The sequence below is a fragment of the Onychomys torridus genome, chromosome 17, assembly GCF_903995425.1.
Source record: "Onychomys torridus chromosome 17, mOncTor1.1, whole genome shotgun sequence".
In the NCBI taxonomy this organism is placed as follows: Eukaryota; Metazoa; Chordata; class Mammalia; order Rodentia; family Cricetidae; genus Onychomys; species Onychomys torridus.
Window position 1 is genome coordinate 33,498,509 of NC_050459.1, and position 22,174 is coordinate 33,520,682.

A 22,174-nucleotide genomic window follows, 5' to 3' on the forward strand; every position below is an offset into this window, starting at 1 on the left:
ATATATATCTGCATCCCACTAATTTTTTTTCTTTTAGGGGACCCTAATACATCCTGTATTCTTTCATTCATGAAGTAAAACCCATCTTGTAGAATTTTCATGTGAACTAATACATTAGTTTATTTAATGAGAAAGTTTTGTTACATTTTGTTACTTTTCATTTCAGGTATGGGGGGGTTGTTTTAGTCCTTTAGTTTTTTTGCTTCTTTGTTTTTGTTTGTTTGTTTTTCTAAACACTTTCTTTTTATGTAGCAGCCCTGGCTGTCCTAGAACTGTCTCTATAGGCCTCAAACTCATAGAGACCCCCCTGCCCCAGTCTCCTTCACTTCAGGTTTTTGTTTGTTTTATGTTGTTGTTTTTAAACAAAGACTCTCACTGTATTACCTAAGCTCACATCAAATTTGCAATCCTCCTGCTCCAGGCTCCTGAATGCTGAAATTACATGTTTGTACCACCATTCTCATCCCACTTGACTGCTCTCACAAACATATTGGTGGTAATTATTTGATGAAGAACATAAGTGATTGCCAAGGTTATTCTTTTTGATCAGAAACTTTTAAAAATTGGTTATTGTATATTCAGGTGAAACTTCCTGGGTAACAATTTTTGTTTCATGAAATGGCATGATATTAAAGAACATCACTGAAATGTAAAATTTCAAAATTAGTAAAAACATAACTACAAGTGAAAATGTTCTTGTAAGTTTTAGCATCAACATGATTTTTAAGGTACAATATAGGCTTCCTCCAAGGATAAACTGGTAGAAAGTGACCAAAAGACTCTCTTCCTATCTTTGTAGAAAGGCAGACATGAGATGACCCATAGACACAGTGTCAATACTAATTCACTCTTTCATTGTTGCAGAGGATGAGGGTCACGTTTGCATGTCTTCTGTGAGGACTATAGTAAGTTCCTCCTAACTTCATGTAGTGAACTACTAACCTCTAGTGTGACTCTGTTTTGATCTATGGCCTCTACAGAGGACTTAATGACTTGATAAATGCAGAACCCTAGTTCAATAGAGTTGGTGCTTTAGGAGTGGAAAAATCACAAGATCCTCAGAGGCCCATACTGACTTTGAGGTTGCAGTGGGATGATGGCCATTGGCAAGCCAAGCAGAGAGAGGTCTCCCCAGAAACCCATCCTGTTTGCACTTCACTTTTTTACTTTAATCTCCAGAACCATGAATAAGTCCAATCAGTTTATTCAGACAGTGCAAGAACAAAAACATATTTTACTTTTCCCCTTTTCACTTAAATTTTGTGTTTGAGTATTCATATATAAGAGAACAAATAAAAGGGAAACTTGAAAGAGCAAGATTTTCTTTCATTTTTAGATAGGAAATAAGGGTGCTGCATCTGCTAGGCTGTGATTTGAACACCTCAAAAACTTCTTAAAAAGGATTGCTTTTTAGCAAGGCATAGTGTGGTGTACCTTTAATCCTAGCACTCAGGAAGCCGAGACGGGGCTATCTAGTAAGTCTTATCTCAAAAAGACATATATATATATATGGATTTTTTTTAATTTAAGGGTTCAAGATGATGGTTAACATTGTCAGCTTGACAGAAACCTTTGGAGAATGTCTGTAAGAGAATTTCTAGTGTGTGTTAAATGAGATAGCAGAACCAACCCTAACTGTGGGAGACACCTACACATGTTTTGAGGTTCCTAGAGTGAATGGAAAGGAGAAAAGTAAGCTCAGCACCAACATGTACCTCTCTGCTTCCTGACTGTAGACGACATGCCCAGCTTTCTTATGCTCCTGACTCCAGAATTTACCTGCCATGATGTCTTATGACACGTTCCAACTGTGAGCCAAAGCAAATCCTTCTTTGTATAAGGTGTTTTTGTCCAAGCCATGAGAAAATTAGCTAACAGATAATGCAACTCAGTTGCAGAGCATTTACTTTGCCATCCAAAGCCCCAGCCAGGTTTTCTGCCAGCTAAAACAATGTCTGTCTTCAGATTTTCAAAATATTTGTTAAGAATCTACTAGGTTTCTTAGTTAATCTTAATAAAATTTATTCAAACAGTTGCTATGATTGGAACACCCCTGTTCTTTTGATGCACAAGTTATATTCCTATGGGTGTTAGCATAGTTATCGGAAATGGAGCTATGGCTCAGGGATCCTTGGGGAGGAGGAGATGTAAAGAGTGTAAGAGTTGGCAGTGGTCGATGACTACCAGGAAGCAGTGTCTTCTAGATATATCAGGGCAGCTGTACGTAAGTCACAGTGGTAGTGACAGATTTCACAAGACTGGTTCATGCTCAAGCCAGACCAAGTCACAGCATGAGATAGGAAAGTGGGTGAGAAATCCCACCCCTAGTTAAGGAGCTACTGGTAATTAATAGTTGCTGGAAGAGAGAGAGAGAGAGAGAGAGAGAGAGAGAGAGAGAGAGAGAGAGAGAGAGAGAGTCAATTTCTTCTGGTAAGTTGACCATGCTCCAGTGGTCACATCCAAGAATATATTGGTGACACTAACTGGTCTTGATATATTTTAAAAGACACAGAATTGAGGTTGGTACAGAAGTGGGGGAGATCTTGGAAGAGTTTGGAGAAGGATGGTAAAAATGATCCAAATACATTGCATGAAATTCTCAGAGAACTAATAAAATAATTTAAAAATTAAAATTAAAAAATGTGTCTGTGACAGGAGAGAGTTTCATTTAGATGGTAGTTTATAAGAGAACATTTAATGATTTTACTAGAGACTAATGACTCATGCTATAAACCATATGGAGTTTCATGAAAATATTGTGCATAGAAAACTGAATGTTTGTGTTCTGTTACACTTGTCAGCATTCCAAAGAAGTGAAAATTAAGACTTCCACAAAATATCATTAAGAAACACAGTCACTTTACTACACAATTCACATTAGCAGCCTTTAAATTGCTTTGTGAAACTCCTAGAATTCGCATATTTTACTCTAAAGTGTATTGATCAGGGTGTATGGATTTACAGGAGGAATAAAGTGAGAGTAACTTCAGTACCTTAAGGAATGGTGAAGAATGTATAGCCCGAGCCCTCATCTGAGTGTTGCAGAGATGCCCTTGGACATGCCCTGTGCAGTCAAGCTAGCTGTTGTTCTAGGGATTTGAACTTGAGATTAAGTTTCTTATAGTAGCATACTTCTAGAAAGGTTGAGGAGACCAAGTGATACTCTGCAAGCCTATTCTTATAAGGTGTTTAATGCGAGCAAAATAGATGATCTTGTGTTCCTATAAAGCAGAATTTCCCACCAAAGTACAGAAGACAGTGGCTCCTAGCTAGAGATGGGGTGTGGGTTGATTCTTTGTTCCTCAGAGGTTATGAAAGGATGAACCACATCCTTCAACTCTTTTCTCTTTCTGAACCCCTGAACACATGGGATGAATTTCAAATATGTTGGTAAAAAGCCAGAATGGAATTATATTGACTTTTTCTTTATAATTGTATCTGGTGAAATTCAGGCTGTGAGAGTCATCGGTGAGATGGACTGATCAGGGCAAGCTACTACCTATCCATTGCTGATTTAAATCTGTTTCTATTTACAAGACAAATAAGAGGTGTTATTAAGGACCACATGTAATTGAGTTAGTAGAATGCTGTATTTTTTTTAACATTTGGGAGAATCATAGGGAGCTATATGTAAAATGTAATTGTCATAAAAGTAGGTAGCATTTATCTAATTTACCGAGAGCCATTCCTGCTCTGGTATAATGTATCTCATGTTGCTGGCTCATAAATAGTGCTACTGTGAAAAGTACACTCTGGAATGTGGGGGAAAAAAGAAAGAAAGAAAACACAGTAAGTGCAAAGAGGCATCAAAGCAGCCAGTGATACTTGAAAATGTGAAAACCGAGTCACTTGCTGAAATAAAGGAGGACTATTAGCAGGTAGCTTTTCCCAAGGTGCATGTAAGTAACTCTCATTAGTGATAATGGAAGTCTTGAGAGCACTTCCAGGAAGACAATGTGTCTGAGTAATAGACTAGAGGGAGAGAATGCGGACAACATGGGCAGTAGTTACGGGGTGGAAACATAAACAAAGATGACTCAATAGTACACTTTGGGAATTTGACTCTATAGATTTTTATCTTCTGGGGGGGAATCTTCAAATTATAAGGCTCATTCTGGAAAATAGAACTGCTAATTACAAATATTTTCTCTCTCTTTTCCACCTCCAAACCCTCCATGTTAAATATTTGTAATATTTACATGTGTAGAACATTTGACTAATGTGGAAGCATTTCACACGTTTCACAGAGGCATGAGGATTTGGAAACTGGCAGGCATGGGTTTGACTTTGTGCTGTTTTCCTTTATTAGCAGTTAACCTTGGATTCCAGTTCATTAAACAGTGATGCTAACAGCGCTTACCCCAATGGCTCTCTGAATATTAGATATGAAAACACATCACAAGTACCTGGTACACAGCAAGTATCCTCTGAACGGTCATTATTATAACCAGTGAGTGATGGGAAAGACTTTAACTTTAATCAACTAAATGTTTTGAGAAAGATCAGAAGTTTATTTATGATTAAGTTGAGTTCTCAGTAAAAATAAAAGCAAATACATTTTTTTCCATCTGATTGTACAATTTCAGACTAAGACAAAGAAAATTCACATTCTCTCTCTCTTCTTGTTCATGAGCGGAGCATGGTGACACACCACAGGTAAGCATTAGGACTCTTTAAGATGATGCCTCACAGTGATTGCTTATATGGTTTCCTTGCTTGACAAAAACACCCTTTCTAGTTAGTATGGCAACAGAACATACTATTTGCCACTGTTCATTTTACATTATAAAAGTTAGGATGATTGAGGCCTTTGAACAGGGCATTCAGAATCTATTTTTATCTAAAGAGAAATACAGTCTTCTTTATTAATGTGAAAAGTTCAGGTTAGTATTCCACACTTTACCATCCATGCTTAGCTTTGGAAGATAGATGACTTGAGATATGAATTCCTACAATTTGTCTTCCAGCACGTCTGGGACCAGGGCCATTCTGTATGGAGCCAAAATTGTCCACAGCAATGCCTTCTGGCACAAGAAAAGAGTCACACATACACCACAGCACAGGCCAATTAAGCCACAGGCACAAATCCAATTTTCTCTAAATATTAGTACAGATTAACTGGTCTGTTAATACTGCAGAGGATCAGGATCACTTGCTGATTCTCCTTTCTTTTCCTTCAGGACTAGGTTTGATTATATCTTGGTGGCATATAAGTACAGATGCAACCTACTACCAGTGACCATACCAATTCATTGCTACCCTTTTCAGAACTTTCTCACCAAATGTTGTGGGCTCAGACAAATGTCTTGAAGTTCAGATTTTTGTTTTATGAATTTGAAATTTTGTTCTGATCTCTGTCAACAGATATGGCCTCTGGTTTAGCTGCTTCACTTACTTATAAGTAATGCTCTTCTGCTTTGCTAAGACAAATTCACTGATTTGTGATCTGGGCACACTTGTACTGCTCTTCCATCTAACATAAAAATCTTGTCTTATTCTCTAACATCTCTCTTTTTGCTGGAGACATATATTTGGCTCCTGGCATTTCCACTTTTCTTTCTGTCCTAATATGATTAGAGATTTAACATGTTTGCATAAAAACAGGAAAGAACAGCTGTTATGTTCAGTAAGACTGCTGTGAACCATTCCTATGACTTTATAGGTCTTTAAGATTTTACAGGACATCTTCACACACATAATTTTGTCCCCACAACAACCCTGTGAGGTAGGAAGTGACATCATTTGGCAGATCAGAAAATGGAATAAGTGAGATATACACAGTCATACAATTAGAAGTCTACTGCTATGGATCTTAATGCTGTGGATCTTAGAGTTTAGTGTTAAAACATGAAAGAAAGGAAAATGCTGGGAAATGTGATCTGTTAGCTCATGGAGAGGCAACAACATGAAAACAACATGGGATATTGTATCTTTATTATTCCTGTATATTATTTTCTTTCCTTCCCCTGTTTTGCATTTTCTCTTATTATAACTTATTTAAAATATCTCCACTTAGATTTCAGTATTATTTTCCAGTATATGCACTTAAAACATAAAATGCAAATAAATGTAAAGAGCTTTCTAGAATAAAAACAAACATTGATTTTTTTCATGATCAAAATGTTTTGTTTGAAATGAATAGGCAATTACTGAAGTATTAGGTTTGTTTCTCATTCAAATGTATTGAGAAATTATTCAAATTCTGCTTTAATATCTCTCTCATATATGTATATGGTTTGATTTGGAGAATAATAAGGTAGGAGAGTGAAACACAATAAAAATAAAGTTATTTTTAATATACAAAGGCACTAAGATTATTTATCTCCTCTCAATGTCTGTACAGTTCTATCATTTTTCTAGGATAGTTTTCTCTGGTTTGTTTATAACTGGCATATTTATATCTATAAGGTCAGAAAAAATATATTTATTGTTATGTCTGCCTCTGAAACATATACAATGAACTTATGCTAACTGAATGAATAAACGAATGGATGGGTAGATTTTCTTCTATTCTATCCCTTTTTCTATTTGAGAATAATGTCTTGAGCTTAAATAACCCATAGTTAAACAATATCCATGTAGTTTCTCCTAGAATCAGATGGATTAAATTGTATTCCACAAGATTAGACGAGTGAACAGTAGAAGGTCTGAAAGAGGCAGGAACATCCCATAGTCAGCTCATGGGTGCATCTAGGTGAAGGGTGACAGGGTATGAGGGTCATTGGAACAGAGTGCATGATGGTATACATATGGCTTTGGGTGCCCGAGCAGCACCCAGAGTCAGGAGAGGAAGTCATGTTTAGAAGCCAGGCATGACATGACACAGCAACCAAGTTCATTTTGAAGGACTTGCAAAAAGATCTCAGAAGTCAGTTGTGCTGATGGCTTGTCCAGAGGTGAAAGGCCTTTTAAGGAGATGATAGTGGAGTGCTCTGCCCAACCCAGCTGATCTTAAAAGGGTCTTGTCCCAATATGATCAGGGAGTTATACTGATCCTGACACATATGTAAAAGAGGAAATCAGGATTACTTTATTATGTTTAAATAATGCCTGAATTATTAAAATGTACTTGAATTAATTCAATTCAAAGTTTAAAGATCATAATTAAAATGTGGAGAATTGAGTAATTACATACAGAATAATCTGTAGATGTAGACCCATTTTGGAGGCATTTGCAAGACTTCATTGTAAAATGCATATAACATTTGAACTATTGAATCTATTTCTAGCAAATCCTATATTTAACAGTATTCTCACAAAATAAAATGTGAAAGTAACATTGATTACTAAAGCCAAACCAAAGCAAACAAAATTTATTGACCATTGACAAGTAGGGAAATAAATTACTAATTTGTGGTAATTGTGGTATCTCTGTAATTTAGAAAAATGTCTATCACTGAGAGAAAAGAGGCCAAAGCACATGTGGTTGCATATTAAACACAGAAAACCAGGATCCTTTATGTTAAATTGTAGGCATATTATTATTTCTTCTTTTGGAGTATTGTAGAATGGCTTTGCATTCTCCCTAGGGAGACATATAGAAGAATCAAGAGGCTGTATATACTCATCTACAGAAATAGCTCTTATGGTTTTCTCAAAGAAAGTACTCAAACTGCAAAATACCCATTTAAGTTTGTAATGTAAATTTCTAGACCTAGCCAAAAAATTATTAGAAGCACTTAGAAGCTGCAGGAAACAGAAAGCAGTGTGGATTTTTAAGATATAGATTTCAAGTAGCAAAAGTTCCTTATGTGCCACACTCAACTACATTCGACATTTTGAAGCTCCTAGAGAGCCTCAAGGGAAATGAGATGAGATCAGGACACTTTATACAAAAGTGTGGGAAGATAAAGACGTAGACAAAGATACACAGAGACTTAAGGACTGGGGGCTGGCAAGAGATAAACTGAAATTATATGGGATGAAAGAAAAAGGAGATAAAGGGCTGTTCACAAGCATCCAGCAGAGAAGTGGCCATCTGAAAGAAAACGTGGACAAGGGAATGTGTTTCTGTTGCCTTAATATTGATAGGAGCTGGGGAGGAAGTACAAAAGTACTGAGGAGTCCACCACTCCTACGTGTTGTTCAACTCTGACATCATCAGAGTTAAATTAGACAGAAGTGGATCATCCCAGTCATAACCTTATACTGTCTAATTGTGCCACCTGTACATGGTATTAGGTTAAAGTAACTTTTTGTGACAACAAAGAAATACTAATTCTATATTTTAAAAAACTCTCACAGCTAAAACTATCAAGGTTTTGTTAATAAAGACTTTGCCATGATCTCTCTAAAACAGAGCCCTGAACAAGGATGGTGTGGCTGTGGCTTGCACTGGCCATGCTCACAACATACATTTTACATGTAGACTCGCAGGTGCACTTTGATTTTAAAAACCCAAGTGGGGTTCTTCATTCCTCTTTACAATTATTACATTAAAGTATATCCATCTTATACATATAACAAGACCTAGCAAATGGTTGCCATCTCAGCTGTTATGTAACTATTAATGTCTGATACCCAGGTTTTCTGCATTTCACCAAGAGGTCTGCATTCTATTAATGAAGCTCCCTGATGTGAATCTATTCCTTTGAAGGGTGGAAAGTATTGGATAGAGAATATGACATTTACAAGGGTTTAGTAAAAACAAAACAAAACAAAAGCCCTAGCTGCCCGAGAATTACTCTGTCAAGGCCTTCAGGTTGCCCACGTGTCTATATATGAGCTTTTCATGAGTGTGTAAGGGAACTGTGATTGTTTCTATTCATAGGCTTGATTTCCCTTCAGTGGGAAGAAATTGACTTGAAAATTGGACAATTTTCTGTGTGATTTTTTTTTCTTTAGAAAATAGTGCTCATCAAAAAAAAAAAGAAGAAGAAGAAGAAAAACAGAATGTAAGTGCATAATGAGTTTGAAAGAGATATGTAATCTAATCTATTTGTTTTACTTCAATTAGCATGTTTTATTTGGAGAAAACTGTGGCTGGCTTCTATAGAAACTCTGCAGTTCAATGCTAAATCCCTCAACACTTGTTTCAAGCCTACACCACTAATATCACAATCTAACTTTATTTTTAAAAGACTGATACAGGAAACAAGAAGTCATAAACTTACTTGATATGCCTGCACTCCCCTTTTCTCCTTTTTGGCCTTTAGGTCCAGGATATCCTTAGAGAAAAAAAAACACCAAAAGACAAAAATTAGTTCAACATGAAGTGCTGGTATCTCACTCGCTTTCTCTGACTCATCCTTCTTTGAATCTCTCTTTGTTCTTTTTCATTTTGGAGTTCTGGAGACTGTACCCAAGGCCTGTGTGTACTAAACACATGCTGTACCACTGAGCCACAGTCTCCAGCTCTACAGAACTTGCTTTAAATGGAAATGGGACACCACACAATAAGATAGCAACTCATAGTTAATTAATTATAATAATCATGCCATGCTGATAACATTTGAAACCCCATTATACTTTTTGTATTATATCATCTAAAATTATTTACAAGGGTGTGATATGTCCCCGTTTCACAAAACTGAAATGTAGTATAATTTTTCCATATTATTTTTCATTTTCTTCTATCTGACTCTACCTTTTACCACATTCAATAGCCAGGATCTTCTAATTCTTCCTGAATCTTAATTTTTTCCATTACAAATTTAATTTTATGTCTCATTATTTATTTCTCTGTGACAGAACACACTTTAGGACTTCATAAGTTCAGGGGCTGATGGAATTCTGATGACTCCATTCCTAAATGTTCTTTGGTCCCTTAACCCTCTAGTCTAATCACATTTGGATATGAGAATCCCCACTCATTTATACAAGGATGTAGCCCAAGTGTTATGCAAGGGTCGGTCAGTGACTCAAACTTATCAGTGAATGTGGAAATGTTGATCATTGGTCATTGTAAATGATTTGCTAACTTGTTCTTGGTTCATATATATATATATATATATATATATATATATATATATATATATATATGGGAATTGTAAATAGTGGTTTTTGAGAGATAATTAATTGGCCAAGAGGAGATTTCTGTGGTGACAATTTCATCCCGTGAGAGAGGTCCTGTTTGACCATTAATTCTTCTTTCAGCAGATATCAGATACCTATCTTGCAAGTAGTATCTTTTAACATTAACACAGGACTGACTCCAGTGCTGTTTGGTTCAAAGACAAAATCTTGTTTAATGTATCAGATTTCCCTTTAACTTTCCATTTGACCTGTATTAGAAGATGCAGCTTAAGACTCACAGACTATAGAAAATTATCAATGATTTAAAAATTTGTTTTCAATTATTCTGCTCTACCACATGTTAAGTTTGGGACCAAGAATGGCCTTTAAGCTTTTTAAAGCCAAGGTTTATTCTTCCATGAGGTGAAAATAATTCTTTACTTTGCACATTTGCTTTGAAAAGTAGACACAATATTTACAATGCATTTTGCTTATAAGACAACAGCTTCTGCAATTCTATTGTGCTTTTTGTTTTTCACTTCTCAGACCTTAGCTAGACTCTGATGTCTATTATTTTATACTCAATAAGTGACAGAAAAGGACTTTGACAACTCATCTTATTTCCTTTTATAACACAATTTCTTTGGGAATTTCACGCAACATATTTTGACCATATTCACCTCCCTCCCCCAACTCCTCTTAGATCCACGCCCCCACCTCCCTACCTACCCAACTTCATGTCCTCTTTTTGTTTTTAACCCATCAAGTCCAATTTATGTTGCCCAGATATTCTTGGATGTGCAGCCTGCTGTGGAATCTAGTTGATATACCAAAGGTCATACCCTTGAAGAGATTCTACTACCCTGTCCCAGGAGATATCAATTATAAGAGCTATTTACCCAGTGATGATGAGACTTTGTGTCCATCTACCATATTGCATGCTGAGATTTTATGTGGCTTGAGCTTGTACTGTTAACCTCATTTCATGGCATAATTATTTTAAAGTTAATTTTAGGGTTTTAATATGAATTACTTTATTCAATTTGAAGTTCTGTATTTTGTCTTCATTTCTGATTGGAATATTTTTATGTACCTCTTAGAGAAGATTTTTGGCCCCTAATTGACCAAACTAAAAAAAATTGCAATACATTCTATAAAATAGAATGAGACTTGAAGCACTTAAAATGCATATGTCAATTGAAATGGTTTAGATGTTTTATTATTAGCATTTACTATTTAGCATTAATGAAATGTTACATATTACTTGCCAGTGTCTATGAAGATAACTATTAATTCTCAAGTTACTAATGCAATTGTCTTTTGTATCAGTAAATGTACTTCTTAATTCTGAGTGAATTATTTCAGGTTCCATTAAACTGCCAAAATAATTAAGTAACACAAAAGACCCCAACATTTATATTTTAATATAATGAAGAGTATTGCCAAATTTTCAGATTGTTCAAGAAGATAGGTTTAAATATCTAAAAATGTAAATGGGAGGAGAGGATTAAAGACATTTATGGTTCGTCAATTCTATTCTTCACAGAGAAAGAGCCACAATATAAAACTCAATTTCCAAAGTTCTTCTTTTTCCTTCCCTTCCTCTTCCTCTTCTACTCCTCTTTATCTATCTATCTATCTATCTATCTATCTATCTATCTATCTATCATCTATTGCATTTTTTCCAAACATACATGCAGGGGAGACACCAATATACATAAAAATGCATGAATAAATATTTTTTAAAAGAAAAAAGAGACAGTCAACACAATACAAACTCAACAGCATCTTTGGGAGTTCTTTGTCTCATAATGTCAAGGATTTTTTTTCCTTAACCTTACAGGTCCTTTGTATTTATAGTATAGCTTCCAGAATGAGGTTTTTATGGAACTCCGTGTATGCAGATATATGTGTCTCTGTATATATGTGTGTGTGTGTGTGTGTGTGTGTGTGTGTGTGTGTGTGTGTGTGTCTTGTTCTTTTTCTTTGGCTCTTTTTTCTTGTTTGGTTGTTTTATCATATTATAATTTGCTTGTTTTTTACTTATTAAAAAAAATCTTCTTGAATTCCACTCTTAGGAAGAGTCGTGTGACTACAGTGTTGTACACAGAAGAGCCCAGTACCAAGAATACCCCACTATCAGCCTAACCAAAATGGCCCCTCTTCTAGACACCTGCCAACCATAGATGTATTTCCTGTCTCCATAACTTTGCCTTTTCCAGAAATGCACACAGTAAGAATAATCAGTTTTAGTATTTTCAGACCAGCTTCTTTCAGTTGGCAATATGCATTTACAATTTCTCCACATCATTTTGTGGCGTGATAATCCATTTCTCTTCCTCATTAATTATGATTCTATTTTCTGCCTTCTTCACAGCTTGTTTATCCATTCATATACGGAAGGGTGGTAGAGGTCGGGTGGAGAGTTCATAGTATTTTAGGTGGAACACAGGGTATCCTTGGTACTAAGAGACTATTCTGTAATGCTGGTAGAGATAAAATTTGTCAGATTTCATACAATATTGAACATTGAGTGAACCTCAATGTCCTCACTTTTGCTAATAATGATGAACCACTATTGGTTTAATACTTGTGTCAAATGTTCCATCAAGGCAAGGTGTTATAAGTAAAGACAGATGTTTATTTGATGAAGGGTGTATGAGAACTGTATGCCTTCCTTGACATTTTCCTATAAACCTAGAAGTGCTAAAATATATTTAAACTACCTTAACAATATGGACTATATTCTCTTTGTATTACTTTGATTTGAAATTGGAAAACTAAGATTATTCCCTACTAATGTTGTTGTACAAAGAACAAAATCCAATAACAGTCTTTTCATAGAATCAGTGGTAATAACAATTGTTAGCTGTACAATGTTGATTATTATGCACTAGTAAGTAAAATAAATCCATTTATTTTGTTATAAATACTTTTTCGACTGGGACTTACCAAGGTTTGGCCAACTGTGTTCATAAGTCTATTTATACTGTTTGCTTCTTTTTTTATCTTTGATAGTCTTTCAACTGTACTTACTGTATGGTAGAGAGCATTCTTCATTGGGAGCTATGATCTTATAAAATTTATAGAGTGTGTGTGTGTGTGTGTGTGTGTGTGTGTGTGTGTGTGTGTGTGCTGATATGACCTGTGTTCAGAACTATTTTCTTTTGGAGCATAGGAAATTTCCTCTGACGGGCAAAAATTATTTTCAATCAATTTTAGAATATAAATTTAACTATGTAAGTGCTGCTATTCTATGTGGAAAATTTATTTGTTATGTGAGTATTTTAGAAACATTATCAATGATTCAATGTTGATTTGTATATTCTGTGATAACAAGAATAGCAATACAATACCTGACCTCCCCGCCTTTCCAGGTGCCCCTGGGTATCCTCGATTTCCAGGGAGGCCTATGTTGCCCCGGTCACCTTTAAGGCCTGGAGGACCTGCATAGTTAATAAAGAAAACAAAAATGGCAAGCAGTTCATTTTTAAACATATTTGAGCAGCCAATGAATCAAGTAAGTGAGTCTCTGAAGAGAGTATGACATTTTTCCTGTCATTCATGCATTCAGTTGAAACATAATATAATAAATAACATAAACATGTTGCAATGAGTATGGTATAGTCAATGAAAAGCACATTGTCAGTAAACTAAAAAAGCTACTACCATCAATCGGAAAAGTTCAAGCGACAGATATTTCTGTAACTAGTATGTAAATTTTTGAAGCTTGAACTTTTAATATACACATTAGTAAAAACACAATACAAGTAATAAGAAGTATCAATAAGTATTTATTTAAACACCACAAACTTGAATTATTTATGGGTATGAAATATATACACACACAATGAAATCTGAAAATTATCAATATTTTAGCTTTTATCTATATGATGACTATAAAAACTCCATATGTAGAAAAAGCTACTGTTATGGAATAAAATATTTATTGGAGAGTAAGAAATTTAACATAAGCTAACATGAAACAGTCTGTGTCTCGTTTCACCTTGCTTTCACTGCTATTTTCAGTTCACTGAGAACCCATTAATCTAATTTCATTTGGAACCTCCATGGAGGCATGTTATGAGAAACTGATTGTACTTGTTTCTTCAATGTCAAAATTTACAAATATTGCCTTTGCTTACAAGATCCAGAAAGCAGAATTTACATATATCTAGTCTACTGAAAAATATTCTGTGCATTTTTAAGTATACCTAAAACTTGATAAATTGTCTTCTAAAAATGTTAAGTTTAAGAAATATACAGTGACAAGTAGTTAAGAAATATTATTCAACTCATTATAAAATGTTTGTTCTAACAGAAATTAGGCATGTAATCTAAACAAATGGTGTTATATAGTAAAGGTTGGCTATTATAAATCTGCATATTTATGCAATGAGTACTGTATATAATGTATATACTGCACTATATATACCAAATGTTGCATGTATACCTAATAGTGTATATTCAGTTGATATTTTTAGCATGCAGTCTAAAATGGCTTAACTTATTCTACCTGTGTAAACTGACATTTAGACATTCCTTCCTTATGTAGCCTGTCATCTGTACTTTCAGTTACTGAGGAATGTGGTTTGCATGTAAGATGCCCCCATAAAGTGCTCAGATAGTGAAGTCTAATAGTGTTATGGTGAGTTGAAGGCATCACAAGCAGCACTGATCTCATCAATGTATTATTAACTAACCAATATCATCAGAACTGTTTACTAATAGGACGTAATTTATCATCTTACGATCTCCATGAAGGCAGACACTACAGCTGCTTCTTTGTTCTCGACATGTTATTACATGCCACATATGCCCAGTATATATTTTTGGAGTAAAAAGCAATAGAACATTCATGCGACATATTTCCAAGGCACTGGTACCATAAAATGAATTACTATTATTATGTCACCTCAAGAAAAAGTAAATTTTAATCTACTATTCACACTAGAGGATGTGTAATAATTAATTGGCCCCTAGGGTAACCACTAAAGTTTCTAAGATACTCCTATCATGGCTGTGGGAGTAGGTGTTTGTTAGGCTGAGTTTAATGAGTTAAATGGTTTTATATATGGGGCTTTGGTGAAGGCAGAATTATGGTTGATCATCATCTATCTATAGTTCCTGATTTGGGTATCAAATTTGAAGCAACCAGACAGAACACTGAGCATAATATAGCAATTAAGTGGGGAAGAATTCTATCTGTTTTGTAGTTTGGATAGTTTGATGTAGTTGTTATGCATCAAACTAAATATCAACTCTCTACCTAAAAGGGGTATTATTACCAGGTACAAATAAATAATTAGCTGTTATTTGAGGAAACTGCATTGTGTCTATTTGTGTAAATGAGCAGTGTCATCAGAAATAAACTAAACCCTTGTTGTTATTATTTATCTTGACTGCCAACTTGATTGGATCCGGAATTTGACTAAAACAGAAGCTCCTGTCTGTGTTGGGGTCAGAGGGTCAGATGTCTAAGAAGAATTAACCAAGGAGGAAGATCCTCTCCTGGAGTACATTCCACCTTTCAACAACAACACAGCAGTAATAAAATAGCAATGAGGATTAGTTAGGACTGCTTGCTGCCTGACTTTGCTCTTCACTGTGTTTACTCTGCTGTTTTTATAGATACCGCTGCTGCTGCTACTGCTGCTGCTGCTGCTGAGACCAGCATTCTTTCTTGACTTCAGACTCAGACACGGTATATTAGTTTGACTTGGTGTCTGTTTATACTACTAATAAAAGCTGAAAAGTTCAAATCCCGTTCTATCTCACATATCCATAGATCAGAAACTGGGAATAATGCTTTCAAGGCAATACTTGTACAGAAAATCATGGGCCACACTGACTTTCCGTGTTTACACTATGGGGCTTTAGCAATTATGCTTCATAGTAGGGGGCAGCTTCTTATAGATCTTGGTGACAGTGGCTTGGGCAGATACAATAACATTGGTTGCTTCTCCTACTTAAGAGATTAATGCATATTTCATAAGATGTGTAGAGCCTTCAACAAGAAGACGGACTTTGCTGGATAAAAATACTTATTTGTCATTATTGTCAAAAGCACACACTACTTACAGAAAGATGCACACACACACACACACACACACACACACACACACACTATATATATATATGAGATAGATGACAGATAAAGATTTTAAAGCCATTTTCTTTTAAGTATAAGATAAAAAAAAGATGTACTTGTATGATAGATGTTATTCACACTTTTCAGCTTTGGGTATTTTTCCCTCATGTAAATGTGGCTAGTCAAAATATTTATGAAAAGAAGAACATTTATTTCATCTAAAGGGGAAAACTAAGATGGGATCCAAGGCATTTAGGTAAATTTCTGGCCAGTCAGCCTTTCTAATTGTGTTTAGACCATTCAGTCTATTTTACTTTCAAATACTATGCAGGGAATTTGTTTGCAAAGGATGGCATTTGAATGGTGTGACAATCACATTATTGTTATTGTTGGTTTCAGGGTTTTGGTTTTTTGTTTTTTTTTTGAGCAAAGAAAGTTCATGTTCTCTCTCCTTTTCTGTGTCTTCCATTATCTTCTTTCAAAACACTGCTTTCATGCCTACAACATCCTCAGAGGAAAATAATTCAGAACAATTTTTCTCGACATAAAATACAATACAGAGAGTGGCTGACAGCCAAGACAAAAGTCACTGATATTCTCTCCTTTATTTACTTCTTGGTTCTGCAAGTTTAAACAGTATAGTGCAGTCAAGGAATATGCAAGAACTATAGTCTCATGAATTTATCTATGTATCTTGAAAAATCATATTTTGCAAATCAATCCAATGTGAAGGCAATTTTCTTGTTCTCCTTCAAGTAATAGTTTTATGTGCACTATATACTATATATGGTCTCCCCTGGAAGCCTTCAGACTCATAAACAACCTTATGTAGTAACTCTGAAACATTAAGTATTCTACAAAAAATCAATAATCAGTGCTTTGGCTAGAGACATGACCCAGTTGTTAAAAGCACTGACTACTCTTCTAGAGGACCTATGTTTGATTCCTTCTAGAGGACACATGAACCCATGTGGCAACTAACAATTATCTGTCACTCAAGTTCTCTGGGATAAGATACCCTTTTCACATCTAAGAAGATACTAGGCATGTACACTGTGTATAGACATATATGCAACTAAAACATCCATACATATAAAATAATAAAATATTTTAAGTGAATTAATGCTTACCATTCAATTTGCTGTGTGATTAGGATGCTAAAATACATTATATTTCCCAGCATGTAAGAAGATTTATGAACACTCACACACACATACACCACAGAAAATATGAAATAGATATTTTCTCCTTAATGCAAACATGGATACACATCATTCAACCTCATGGTATATAATTAATTGATTACTATATCCTTACCTATAAAACCTGGAATGCCAGGTGGACCACTTTTTCCAGTGAGTCCTCTGTCTCCCTTTTCACCTTGGGGTCCGGGAGGCCCTTTAAAAAATCACAAGTACTGACAATAATTATAAATCATAGGTAAGTTTATTATTTATCAAATAGTTATATAGAAATCCAAATATTTCTATTTGCTGTGCATTAACATATAATGAAGAACACTGACATTCCTAGATGGCTAAGTACTCTGTTGTTGAGAACTGCAATGGTCTCATCTGAGAAAGATTTCATATTTTCAAATTAAATCATATAAATATTCTTGTGAGTTTAACACTTTACTAGGTTCTGAGAACCTGGTAACAGAGAAAGGGACACTTTAATAGCACAAAATGACATCAATATTGTGCACACATTAAGAACTTATGCTTATAATTCTCTTGTTGGAGATAAATATACATACCTATGTGTGTATGTGTGTGTGTGTGTGTGTGTGTGTGTGTGTGTGTGTGTGTGTGTGTTTATGTGCATGTCACAACAACTGAAGGAATAGAAGCCATGAATTTGAATTGCAGAAAGTAGGGTACATGGGAACAGTTGGAGGAAGGAAATAGAATGGAAGAAATTAATGTAATTATATTTTAACTTAAAAAATCTTAAAGACTGTCAACTGTGTTCTGATAAAATTAAGCCATTCTTTTTCTTGGTAGAATAAGTAAAATATAGATCATGTAAACCAATTGCAAGGCTGACACAACACACAAAACTGGAGAATGGTGGCTTATATTAGGAGTTTTAAGAGAGATACTAATAAATCTTATTAAAATATTGTATTTAAAAATTGAAGAGGACTTGTGCATGATCTTTCTAGAGAAAGAGAATACGAGACAAATGACAAATAGCTTGGAGCAAGAAACTATTTGAAGAATGGTACAATTTACAAAAAGAAAAGAAAAACAACAGATTTGAGAATGAAGATGTACATGTTGGTTAAGAGTCAAGATTTTGATTTTGGATTTTTAAAGTATGGGATATAGATTGAAACGCACAATGGAGGCATCCAATTATTCAAAGGTTGATTAATCCAGATTTTTCTTTGCCATGTGTCTTAATGTGCTAATGAATAAAGGAATGGGTGTGCATGCCATGCACTGTATGTGAGCTACACAGTAGAGTAGTATGGAAAATACCCCAGCAACAAGCTTTCACCAGCACAAATATCAGCCACATGATCACTCATTCATGTACCTATTTCATATACCCAGAGATAAACATTAACGGGAATCTATCATTTCTTATTTTCTTTCAATTTGAAAGTATCATTTTTTTTACTATATAATAGTATGGCTGTAAATATACATTTATATTTGATAAATTGTGAATATTAAAAAAGGACCAAAGGTATAAATTGGGGTAGGAGGTTGCATATAGCCTGCATAAGCCATCAGATTGAATCCCTGTACAAATAAATAAATAATTAAGAGAAACTTAATAATAAGTAAACTAGCAATGAATAAGCAAAATTATACCATATAGTTTATATGTGCTGATTTTAAGTTCCATTGATGCTAAAATTTGGATGACCCTACTTCTTATTTGTCTTAAACTAGTATAAGGTAAAGAAAAATCTCATGTGGTTATTAAATTCTAATCTAATTATTAATAAAGGAAATATTGAAATCATGAAATAAAACTTAATGGACATGGGAGACAGAATGAGATAGTCCAATTGGACTTTAGGTATAGAGGAAGGAGAAAGAACTGTGAAGAAGTCATATTAAAAGGGAATTAAACTAGAAACTAGGGTGAAACCTAGCAAGCACCTGGGCTGAATCTTCAGAAAGAAGAAAGGGAAAGAGGAAGGCATAGAGAAAAGGAGGGAGGGAAGGATGGAGGGTGGGAGGGATATGAAAGTGGAAATGGTTTACAAACTGACCATAATCTTAAGTCAAATCTTATGGAATTACAACAATTATCTAATCCAAAAATTCTCCATCCAAAGCTCAGATTGCTGAGATCACAGACATTATAGAGAGATGAATAATGAAGGTAAAGAAAACCAAATTCCACAGGAATAATTTATCCAAAATACACTGGGACATCTTTTTGTTCTACACCTACAGTTTTAAGCAATTTTCCTACAAAAAAAAAAAAAAATTAAAATTACAAACAAAACCAGAAGACTAGGGGAGGTTAGTGGTAGAGTGTCAACCCAGTCTGTCCAAGGTCCTAGGCTTGAGCTCTAGCACTGAATTGTAAAAATATGGTATCTGTGTAAACATGTCTGTTATTTTCTTTTCTTCATTCCCTTAGAGACACTGTAGTGTGGTGGATAGCCATCCCAGCATTGGCCTGGAAGTTCCAACCCCCATTGAGGCTTAGGTAATGGTCACACCCACAAGGCGGGGCGGAGGAGGAAGCAAACGACCCAGGATGGAGAGGAGGTCTCTCTCTTGTTGCTGGGACGCTGGATGCTGGAGGTAGACCCAGCAGAGTTCTCCAGGGAGCACCACCGGACTGCGTGATACCTTTGCCAGACCCTACAACCTATCCCTTCATATGTAAGTTACCCCACAAAATAAACCTCCCTTTTAACTACGTGGATTGGCCTTAATAATTTCACCAATACTGTAGGGCAGGAGAGATGGCTCAGTGGGCTGGAGAGATGGCTCAGCCATTAAAGGCTACGCTCACAACCAAAAATATAAGAAACACTATAGAGCAACTATCACAAAGCATGTTCCTTTCATTAGTTATAGTAAATAACTCAGCAGTCATCCAAAGTATACAGAATAGGGAGTAAATACTGGGCCACTTACATAAGACAGATGAGCATCTACAAACGTTTGGAATTCAGAAGCTAAATCTCTATCAATTATTATCCTCATAACATAACCAAAATAATTGTGGACATAAAAATGTGTATAGAGTAAGATATAGGGAAAAATCAAGAATAAAGAAAAATAGGGAAGAAAATGACATCAACATCATACCACTGACTTTGGCTAAATGGACTTCCACATCATTTATTTTATGCAGAAGGAAGATAACCCAGAAGATGAGGATGACATAAACTTTTATAGGACTAATTGGCTATCAGAATAAATTCTTTTCATAAAAAGTAAGTTGAATAATATAGACTGAACTCTGGTTTGTAAAAGTTCATATCATGAACTGTAATCTCAAAAAGAGGGGAAAGGGAGTGTGTCATGAAGAAAAGCACTTTCAGTTCCCTATTCAACTCAGTTATCTTTTAAGATGCTGACCAGTGTTAACATACATTACAACACATTTCAACAGCAATCAAGACAAGTGGAGTAAATCATAGTTTCCAAACCCTCTTTGGTAACTCTGAAGAAGAGATAAATTCAATAAAAATAATACAAAAACAGAACAGGAAAGCAAGAGAGATGTAAATCAAACTGGAAAAAGAGAAAAAAAAAACCAACACAAAATAAAGTAGTAGAAATAGATACAAGGAAAAGAAATTGCCAGATTGTATTATTAAAAACAACCATATTTATAGGAAATAAACTTTAAAAACACAGACCAAAAAGTTAAAATTATAGAAAAATACCCATAAAATGAAAATAACTAAAATCTAAAATATAGATATAGTTGATTGATGCTTGCCAAAAGATGAGTAAGATTCATTGGAACTGAAGAAGATACTGGTATATCTATGATTATTTTGAACGTTTCAAGAGGTGTCTCTAACCAAAAGTATAGTCAGATAAGAAGTAAAGAGATTTTTCATGCTTATATGGTCCTCTCTTTTTTATTTTTTGAGGCAAGCTCTCATTGCGGAGCCTAGTCTTGCCTCAAACTTGTGGTGGTCTCTTGCCTCATCCTTCCCTGTGCTGAGACACCACATCTGGATTTGCATTTCTCTTTTAGTAATTCTAGGGTGTGGGTGACCTTACCATGCATGACTGGTGTCAAATTAAATGTTCTTCTGTGCATTTATAGTAACTGCATCCTCAAAAACCATTTACTTTAAATGGCAGAATTTCAAATAGCAAACATCTGTATGTAATGATACATTTTAACATCTCATTTTGGGGACAAGATGTCTTACCTTGAATTAAGGTGATGTTTTTCAATGTCTGTGAGTGTTCCCAATCCTTCAGTCTGAGGTCATTAGTGATGTTATTCAGTACTTTCATTTCCTGTTTTACTTCCTGTTCCACACGCTCTTGTTCTTCTTTCACAGACTGGATTTCTGCTGACACGTTGAGCACACGTTCCCCTAATTTACTGATGTCCTGTAAAACACAGTAAGCACCGCAACCTTTCTTGCACATGATTAGGACATATGGAAGTGCACAGAGTTTTTGAAATCTGGATGTTTTAAAAGCACGTAGCATTGGGGAAGTGTTACAAGAGAAGAATAAGAAAACGAGTATTCAGAATTGTAGTTCTCTGGCTGCAAATCATTTTTTCCTTTGGCTAAATGGTTCATTAAGATCTTGAGTCAAAACAAAATCAGTGGACTAGACATCTAAGAATGGGTCTATTCCCCAATACAAATGTCAAATACTGAAAATTAAAAATAGCATCTTGTCATAGAGATATAAATGCATCAAGGGAGGAAAGTAAGGGAGAATTATAATTAAATTATCATCTCAAAAATCAAATTGCAGGAGTATTTGTTGCTGCAATAGTGTTCTGTTTGCTTGCTTGTTTTGTGGTGCTGGGTTGGACACAGGGTCTTCTGTCTGCTATACTATCACTCCACCACTGAGCTGATCTTCAGAGCAATAATATCTCATCTGAAAATAACATCAAGAGTAATTTTTCGGTTGATCTTTTATTTTTGACATTGTAATATTT

The 22,174-nt window shown here is 35.0% G+C and overlaps 1 protein-coding gene across 1 annotated transcript in view; it reads right to left on the reverse strand.

The window, feature by feature from the left end:
- Msr1 (macrophage scavenger receptor 1) overlaps window positions 1-22,174 on the reverse strand; it is a 63,335-nt gene that overhangs the window by 21,039 nt on the left and 20,122 nt on the right. The window contains exons 5-8 of the mRNA XM_036166698.1: window positions 21,420-21,606; window positions 17,363-17,443; window positions 13,311-13,400; window positions 9,114-9,167 (exon numbers count right to left, since the gene is read on the reverse strand). Coding sequence (XP_036022591.1) covers window positions 9,114-9,167; window positions 13,311-13,400; window positions 17,363-17,443; window positions 21,420-21,606 — 412 coding nt within the window. The remainder of the gene's footprint in view (window positions 1-9,113; window positions 9,168-13,310; window positions 13,401-17,362; window positions 17,444-21,419; window positions 21,607-22,174) is intronic.